The sequence below is a fragment of the Odontomachus brunneus genome, unplaced genomic scaffold (assembly GCF_010583005.1).
Source record: "Odontomachus brunneus isolate Ranch 3 - 2012 unplaced genomic scaffold, Obru_v1 Obru_scaffold_137, whole genome shotgun sequence".
NCBI lineage: Eukaryota > Metazoa > Arthropoda > Insecta > Hymenoptera > Formicidae > Odontomachus > Odontomachus brunneus.
This window is the reverse complement of record NW_022639587.1, coordinates 239,137-248,978: the sequence shown is the minus strand read 5'-3', so window position 1 is coordinate 248,978 and position 9,842 is coordinate 239,137. Positions and strand designations below refer to the sequence as shown.

The 9,842-nt window shown below is 40.3% G+C and overlaps 1 protein-coding gene and 1 pseudogene across 1 annotated transcript; one reads left to right on the top strand and one right to left on the bottom strand.

The window, feature by feature from the left end:
* Positions 1–6,159: 6,159 nt before the first annotated feature.
* On the bottom strand, positions 6,160–7,149 carry LOC116850216. The gene has a single exon (XM_032828237.1). The coding sequence runs from the start codon at positions 7,147–7,149 to the stop codon at positions 6,160–6,162; it is 990 nt and encodes a 329-aa protein (XP_032684128.1).
* Positions 7,150–7,905: 756 nt separating this feature from the next.
* Positions 7,906–9,588, top strand: LOC116850219 (annotated as a pseudogene).
* The last annotated feature ends 254 nt before the right edge of the window (positions 9,589–9,842 follow it).

Genomic DNA, 9,842 nt, shown 5'->3' with positions numbered 1-9,842 from the left:
AATAAATAAATCAATTTTTTTAGGAATCTTTCTAAATTTTAACAGTTAACTTGAAATATACGATCGGTACGTATGTACAATTAGAAAAAGATTAGTCATGCCGAAACTAAGATAATTAAAGTCAAAGTTAACATTATTTATATTTATCACAGGTATGAAAACGGCTTCCGATATCACTTTTTTATTCCTAACCAAATGACTTTTGAAGTATCAACGAAAAATAAAAAGACGATAAAAGAGATTTGTGGAAACATCACAAGATCGTTGATCATCTAATTTTCAAGAAATTTATATATAAAATACATAATTTATGATAACAGTTGAAATATATGGCAGCTAACCTGTAATGGTTTTGTAATATTTTATGTATTATATTTTCTTTGCTACCCCCTGTTTAAATATCTTCTTAAATATGAGATAGTTGAATAATCTTAATCTTTAATTAATATAAAGAAATATGAAAAAAATATGCTAATATGAGAAAACCAATGTTACAATTATTTTTTTGCAATGGCGTGCATTAATATGCTATTAATAGAGAATTGGAAAATAACGTGTTATTTGTAACGCTGTTACCGTTATCGTTACTTTTTTTCAATAATAATCGTTTCATTTTTCTGATCGTAACGGTGACGATTACATTTTCACAATAACGATAATGAATTTAACCGTTACTTTTATCGTTACTTTAGTTATCTCTATTCAACAGATGATGCGCTGGTCGTGCGTCGATAGCATATATTAGGTATTTTTGATTGGATAAAAATACCTCGATATTCACTAGAAGACAATATATTTTATCTTATTCTTCATGTAAAAATAATTGTTAGTGCAAAGACAAATTTTGCAATTTAGCTGTTAACAATTTTTTATAAATTTAATAATAAGTTGGTTTATTTTAATAATAGTATAGTTTACTTTTATAAGAAACCGTATATATATAGAACAAGTGTATGTATTACACTAAGCATACCTATTATTTAATTTATTAAAAATTTTTAATAGCTAAATTGCAAAATTTAACTTTGTATTGACAATAATTTTTATGTGAAGAATAATAAAAGATAAAAAGGTAAAATCAATGCGAATATCCTAGAAATGTCGCGCGATATCTTTAGGATATCCCAATGATATATTTTGAACATTTCTGTTGTGTGGGGAGTTATTTTGTACAAAAAGTAACGATAATGGTAACGCGTTTTTTGAAGTAACGTTTCCAATTATGTTTATTAATACGTATGATAATTTAATAATAAAGTAACAAATAATATTTACAAACATACGCTTAACACAGATAGTCCAAGCCAAAAGTGTTAATACAAAGAAAGAATCGTTTCAAAGAAACGATTATTTCCTTGTGAGTTTTTAAACGTTATGTAAATTTCATTGATATTCTGTTGCTATAGGATGCCAAAGCTGTGTGTGTGTGCGTACATGTGTATGAATATTATAAATAATGTTTATAAACATTTACAGATTTGTTTCGTGTTATATTAACTATTACTTAACATAATTTTCACGGAATATTATCGCGAAACAACTACTTTAAGGGTATTATGTTGGTCCAACGATGTCAATGTACCAATCTATGTCCGTATATTTCCATATTATATTTCACGCTACTTTCATCTTCCTATGATCAGCGCATACTTCACGATGTGTTCTCCAATAGAGTTTGCTCACACGGCTTCATCGTCAGATTCGAAGATGCACGGGCAAGAATAAACTATGACAAGAAAACGATCAGACCACCGAAATCAGCCGTTGGAGAATCGCGTCGAACGTGTGACAGTCAAATAAAACGGAAGGAAAGCAAGATACGAGCCGTACGTCCGCTTTGGAAGGATTGGAGATTATCGGAAGATAAATTGCATTTCTTCTCGGGGTAAGACATCGCGCGCGCCATCGAAGCGAGAGAGAGAGAAAGAGGAAGAGAAAGAGAGAAGCCGTCAGATCTACTTCTTTGACATAGATTATCCGGGAGCTAACGTTTGTTACGTACGTACAATCGTGCTGAGCTTTCGCGAGCGAATTCGTGGAATTTTACGAGAAAGAGGGAAAGAGCGAAACGCCCGAGTCGAGCAATAATTTATACAATCAAACGACTCGCTCGATTTCTCATTTCTCTTCGAGTTCTCTGGAACTGCGCGCATGCGCAACCGAAGAAGATGACATTTCACCGCGATTAAGAGGCATTCCGGGCGGTAAAACTTAACGCCGCGTTCCGCAGTTTCTGGAAGACCAGGTCGGACGATAACTCAAACACGGCTCTATTCATTCATGGCCGTTGTACGAAGTGATATGGGTGGCAGCCTGCAGAGCGGCGCCTGATTTATGTATTCGCGCCGCGTTCCACCGCTTCCGATATACATGCACCTTCATATACGCGTATACATAAACGAGCACAGATACATATATAATACAAACGCATGCGTGCACGTATATACATATATGTATATGGCGGAGGACGGCGCGTGTACGAGAGGAGGTGGTGCGAGCGCGAGGGTGTGCGCCGTACACGTACACGTATAAGGTGGCCGCGGCAGGTACGTATGCGAGGGTGGGTAGGTGCCGCGGCTTATTGTTGATGAATGCGGAGAACCCGAGCTCACTGAGCCACGAAGAGGATGCGGGCTTTATACGTATATCGTAGTCAGACGCGGGAATGGTGGAGACCGATAGGTATACGTTACCGAAGTGGAAAACCCCCGCGGACCGACCGACGGCGAGGCCGCAACGAGAAGCGTAGATACGTAGCGACCCGTATGCATCAATTACGCGCCTTCATTTTCATTTTGGCCGAGCCGCCACTCGCGAAAGATCGCAATTTATCGGCGCGGCAATGCGGGCATTATTAATATCCATTAACCGGCCACACCACCGCCGCCGCGAGCGTTTCGGACCGCGCACGATTGCCGGCTCGTGCAGATAAAAACCGCGATGATCGGCGTGTCGCGCGATGAATCGCGGGATAAACGGGAAATTAAATGCATCGCAAGGCGCACGATCGCTCGTCGCCGGCAAATATGAGAAATACTCGCGCGTCGGAATCAAAGACTATACTGAGAAAAATCTCTCGGTTATCAGAACGAAAGCACACCCGCTGTTTAATGATTGTTAGAGAAACATATTAAACAGATACAGTTGCAAATTTTTTCTCATTGTCTCATTTGAACAAATCTACATTGTCTGAAATAGACTCGAACATACAGATACTATATACATGATTGCTTAGCCATTCTCTAGCCATGTCTTGATTGAGAATAAAAACTTTTGACCTAACACAATCGTTTCTAGATAGTCAAAAGTCATGACTGTTTGTTCTTGCTATTCGAAAAAATAACAACGATGAAATCTGTTACATAGTAATGTTATGCAATTTTAAGCAAATATACGAGTAAACTGTAAATCGTAGTCGTAGCTTATGAAAAAAATTAAAAAAATCGTAGAATTTATGAGTTATCACATAACATACGGTTTGCATAGAATTGTAGGCCTATTCATAAGCTCTTACGAGTCTTGCGAAAACAAGTTACGAATTTTATAATTTTGTTTAGAATTGCAGTATTAATCCAGTTTAGTAACAATCGTAGTTAGTAAACTCTTGTATTTAATTGCTTCTATCGTTATCTATGTTTTATAATTATGTTGATAATATCACGATTACGCATAACACATGAATGAATAACCGCAATTATAAACATCGCAAGCAAAATTATAACCGCAAATAAAACATTAAGCTGTCCAAGTGTCACAGCTACTTAACATCGTCGCAATTTCTTCAAATAATCAACAGTCACGACCCTTGACTATCCAGAAACGAATGCGTTAGATCGAAAATTTTTAATAACTCTCGATTAGAACACATGGCTAGGAAATGGCTAGGCATATGTCTTCTGTACCAGTCACTAGATCAATAGTCACAAATTGCCGACTAGCCACTTTCAGTTTCTCTCTACGTGTTTCTGATGACTGTTGATTAATCTAGCAAGCGCGAATGTGTCCACAAAGTGACATTTTGACAGCCTGACGTTTCGCATACATCTGTAAAAGGGATTATTTGTTTCTACAGTGAGATTTTTATTACAGAGTATTAAAAATCAGTTCGTATGACTGAATTGTATACATTTACAAAATTAATTGTATAATTTCTTACTCATCTCTCTTTTAAAATTTTTACTCTTCCTCTATTAATTACACGTCATACGGGGAAAGAGGTGGAGGGGGAAAGCGAATAACCCCTTTTATATAATGAAATATCAGAACTAATATCAAAATATGACATTAGTTTTAGATTCATTTCTGCTAGATCAATCAACAGTTTTCAGAAACGCATAGTTAGAAACAAATACAGCTGGTTGGAAATTTTCAGGGTTGCATTCCAAAACTTTTTACTCAATATCTATAGTTCACATTACATATATTATAGAATATCGAGAAAAATTTCCTTAAAAAGGAAATTTTTTGAAATGCAACCCAGATGAATTTCGATCTAGTAAATGGGATAGAATCGTTGCGTTCGAGTGTACAAATCATATTTGTTCTTGTCTATTTAGGTTAGTTTAGGTTTGTTATGTCTCCATTACAGAAGTATTGCTTAGAATAGCAAATTGAACATAACTAACCATTTATTCCCACTACGGGGTCATTTATCCTATATTAGAGTCACTAAATACAGTCAAGACAGATTATTAATTTAAGCAAAACATGACGTCGTTTATAAACATAAGATATTCATATATAGTCGAGTCTTATATTTAGAATCATCTCAGGTTCGTTTTTAGATAATGTATTGATTTCATTGACTACGGAGCATCTCAAAATAATCTTAAATATAAGATCGAATTATGAATTCTGACTATAAAGTTATATCGACTTAGTCGCACGTTATTAGTTCGAAATCGTTTCACGATACATAAATATTTAATGTTATTTTAAGAAAAAGAATTGTAAAATAGGTAGTATAAGTGTAAAATAAGTAACTTTTATAAAATAATTTTATAGAAAATAAGTTTAATTATATACATAAAGAGAAAATAAAAAGTTGCGAATAACACTAATATCACGAAAATAATTTTCTAATCTTGAATATTTTATTTAATGTTTATTAGAAAATATTGTATAAAAAATGCCCACACCATCATGTTCACACCAATAAGAAATAAAAGAACTCTGTCCAGACTCTATATTTTAATGACTCCATCCCATATCAACATTAACCATATATATCCATATAACCATTTGTTGCAGGTACTGATATTTTGTTAAATTAGCGAAACTCCTTTTATTACTTAATATTTTATTCTATTGTACTTAACTTACTGTACTTCTTTTATTGTACTTAACTAGAGGAAATGAAAGTGTAAAATTGAAAAAATATTTTGTTCTATTGTATTTAACTTACTGTACTTCTTTTATTGTACTTAACTAAAGGAAATGGAAGTGTAAAATTGAAAAAATCGAGAAAAGAGGATGTTACACACCTTGCTTAATTCAATATACTTAATAAAATATGCTTAACCTTCTAACCGTGTTTGTTTCGAGTATACTTTGACCAGGGTCTAAATAGAACTAATGGTGAGAACTCACTATTTAATTGACATATATATATATATTTTTTTATATCTTATTTTAGTATTACATAAAGTAATTTAGTACAATATGTACTGACTTTTTTTCTAAAATAACTCAAAAAATCGCAAAGTATCACATTTGTATTTAGAATATTACAAAAACTTGTGTAAACTTTGAAACTGCTCTGGGTCAAAAAAGACCCAGAGCACGGCTAGAAGGTTAATAGGAAAAAGCTAGTGAATAAATATACAAACAAGGGTATGATTTGACCCATGTCTTCTTTATATTTGGTTAAATATATAAGGACGCGTGTATAAATAAAGTGTGACGTGAAAAATGTAAATAAATGAATACACGCGACACCATGCAGCAATTTATATTCGCGTTCGCGCGCGTGATTTCGATTATTCCCCCTCAATCTACTATACAACCGCAAATCTCACACGAACGTCACGTGTGAATGCTATCGTCCGGCTGTCGTCGCTGAAGACGAACTTTTAGCTCTCCACGCTAAGCCGGCTTGTAACCTTATGAATCCGTCTAAGTTCCCCCGGAATCCATCGCAGCGTTGACCTTGGGTTTCTCTCAGTTGGCCCTCGCCTTCTCCAACTTCCGTCGCTTATTAGTTTTCGTCTTGACCAGCCTGGAATCGTTGCTGCCGCCTGTCTCGTACATCCCTTCAGCGGCGGCATATTTCTCGCCGTATCGACCGTGCTTCTCAAAGTGTCCACCCTGACGTCCGTTGTCGTAGAAGTCCGCGTCTTTCTTCATCTCGTCCTTCTGATAAACATTGCGATATCCGGCGGCGTTACGGGCCTTCTCACGGCTATCCCCGCTCTCGTAGGCGACATCCTTTTTCCCCGCGATCCCATCTACATACTCCTTGGCGTGATTCTCACTTTCGGAATAGTTCTTACCTTTACCCGAGGATTGAGTGCGCTCGCTTCTCTCACTCTGCTTTTTCGTGTCGCCCGTGACAGCCGTCTCGAAGACAACGCGTCTATCACCGCCTCGGTCGTTTCTCGTAATCTGCGCCTCGTGCTTGGATGCCGCGTAATACGCGTCGCGATCCTGATCGAATCCATCGGACTCACCGATGTCGAAATTCCCTTCGCCCGTCGGTGAGGCGTACGACATCGCGCTCCTACGGTGATCCGACTGGCCAGTTTGCGGCTTCACGAACACGAGTTCCATGTGGCTGACGCCGGGTGGCTTGACGCCCTTATAACCAGGCGGCAACATCTCCGCCTCGGGTTCTATGATCAAAGGTAGCAGGGCAACGTCGCTCTTTGCCCTTGCGGTAATAGCCCTCATTGTTGGCGGTATCTCCTCCTCCTCCTCCTCCTCCTCGTCTTCCCCTAACTCCTCCAGGCTGTCCTCAACGATCTCGGACGATTTACTCGCGGATATCTCCCCGAACCCGTAGCCGTTGGCCATCGATTTCGAGTCAGATGATCTCGAGCGACCGATGTAATGCATCTCGTTAGCCTTCTCTCTCAGCGGAAACGCGCAAACGCTCAGCAGAGCGCAAATGACGCACCATCCCGCGTCGGACCATCCTCCGAGGATTCTCATTTCCTTCTCACGTGACCTCGCGAGCCCTGATAGTGAATCCGCGGATTTGTGCCCGGACTAAGGTGGCAACTTGACAGAGAAGCCAGGAAGTCTCCGACGTATAACGTGACTCGGGCAATCGGGCAATCGCGCTGACACGCACTGTAATGACCGCGGGATAATACCAGCTCTTTTATATCGCGCGACAATCGCTCGACCGAGCCGGGGATCGCTGACTCTCTCGCCCAGGAGTGCCAAATGCATCTGGAAGGACGACTTGCGAGACGTTTCGACAAAGCCGCGCGATTTCACACGGCGACTCGAACGTCTCTGACGTAACATGCGATTCAAGGTCGTGCGAAGTCGCCGATGCGGAGCAATTTCGCGTGTCGAATTAGATTCCTCAGTAGAAATTTCCAGAAGAGATGCTCCAGATAGCCGTTTTGCAAAGTTTGCACAAAAGTTTACAAAAATCCGTAAAATAATCGCGAGTACTTTGATCGAAGCGCTGTTTTTATCGTCTCGAGTACCCTCCGTGACGAATCTCTCGCCGAATTATTACGCAAAAGTCGGCGAGACATTGGCTGATGTCGTTGATAGCAATAGAATGACGTCGTCGACAGCGCGTGTTTCATCTCGCACTCGGCGCGTCAACGACTGGCCCTGAAACAACGGCTCCAAGCGATGGATTATTTACGCGACGGAAGGACAAACGTCCTTCCAGAGTGTGTATATAAAGCGATAAAGCGGTAGAACGGATACGACAGTGCCGAACAATTGAGCCGTGAGGTATAATAGGGATTGTAATCCGGTGCGCCGTGTTTGCGAGGAACTAGGCTGCAATTGCTATGATCGCGAGTTTACTAGTGATAGCCGCGTTACTGCTCACCGGCGCGCGCGACAATAATGCATCGCCCACGGCCACTGCGCGTATGACGGTCTCTAAGATGAGAATGGCCGATCTCGAGTCCTCCGCCGGCGGATACGCGTACAATCAGCGACCGGGCCTTCCGGTCTCGTACGTGCGGTACACCAATCACGGAAGCGGACGTTACTACCATGCACCGACGCCGGTGCATTACGTCGTCGGCAGTCCTGCACCTGTTGCGCCCGCCGTTTCTGAAACTGCGTTACCGCACGAAACCGTCCTGCTCCCGTATACGACGACTACGAAGCACGAAATTGCACCGTACGCAGCGCGCCAGCCTTACCCGCGCGATGGATTCATTAATTATGGCGTGGGCCAATTAGCGAAATACGCGCAACCGCTTGAGCCGCCTAAGCTGGCTCCGCGTGCACCATATTACACGCCGAGTGCGTTTCAACCGACGGAAACACGGAGCAGCGTCAATAAAAGAGTCGACGATAACGCAACTGAGCGTGAAAACAAAGATGATGATAGTCATGATGATGATAATGATGATGATAATGATGATGATGACGATGATGATGATAATGATGATGACGTCGGTGACGACGACGATGGTGATGATGCTGAAAACGAAGATGAGAATAAAGATCAAGCGATTGAAAATCGCGAGAGACAAAGCGATTCCAATCACCAGGTCCACAACTCTCATTCAAACACCGACGTTTCTTTTGAGCACGGCGACGGCGTAAAGCATTCAGCGGCGCGAAATTCCGCTCACGGGGAGAAGGCTAACGAAGAGTACCAGAAACGAGAAAAATTTGACGTGGGCGAACACGGACGGCACGATGAAGGCGGGCAGCTAGGTAGAATATCTGTTTACCCTCCCAATACACATTTATCGATTTTTCAATACATGCTTAGGTATTTGTATTTTCCGACATATTGTCGATATATATATAAGCGGGGATTACTTTTTGCTGGATCTTTCAGAACATTACAATACCGAAACCGAAAACAAAAAAGAGCACAGCGACGTGGCCGGAAATTATGGACGGGACGATGAGGCCACATGGGGCGAAAAGGGCAGCAGCTATGGGCAAACGTCGTACCGCAAAAAGGGACAAAAGACCAGCGGCTTTCATAAAGTCTACCACAAGGATGAATATAAAAAAGATACCGATTTCTATGACGAAAGCCACAAGAAAGGCTATTTCGACAAGCACGCCGCCGCTGACGGACATTATAACGTCTCTACGGGCGATTTCAAGGAGAGCGGACATCGTGAGTCGCAGTCCGATTACGAAAACAACGGGAGGAAGGCTCACTATGACAAGGGGCATGCAGAGAGTCGCGAACAGGGTTACAATAAAGAAAAGGGCGAGGATTCTTTCCACACTAATCGTGAAAGTTATAATTCCGATAAAGATACGCGTTTGAGAACCATGAGTACGACAGATCTGACGAGCATCGTTAATTAACAGCGCGAAACGTGTGTTTTCAATGCCGAGGCAATTTATCTGCGTTTTTTTTTATATTAATTATAATTCATCATATATGCACACACAATAAAACATACGTGAAAACTGTAATGTCGAATATTATCGTGAGGCAGATTCCCAATTCCACGTTGCACAATTGTCGAGTGCAATGACTGACGTCAATAACATATTTATAACAGAATTACATTATAGTTAGAATAATCATCGAAAATATAACCGAGACATAAATATCGAACATTGATATTTAACTAATTAACGACGCATAATGTATGTATAGTTATCGTCTCTCTTTCTCTCTCTCTCTCTCTCTCTCTCTCTCTCTCTCTCTCTCTCTCTCTCTCTCT

Coding starts and splice junctions, on each gene's coding strand:
- LOC116850216 (XM_032828237.1), bottom strand. CDS start 7,149: ATGAGAATCCTCGGAGGATGGTCCGACGCGGGATGGTGCGTCATTTGC.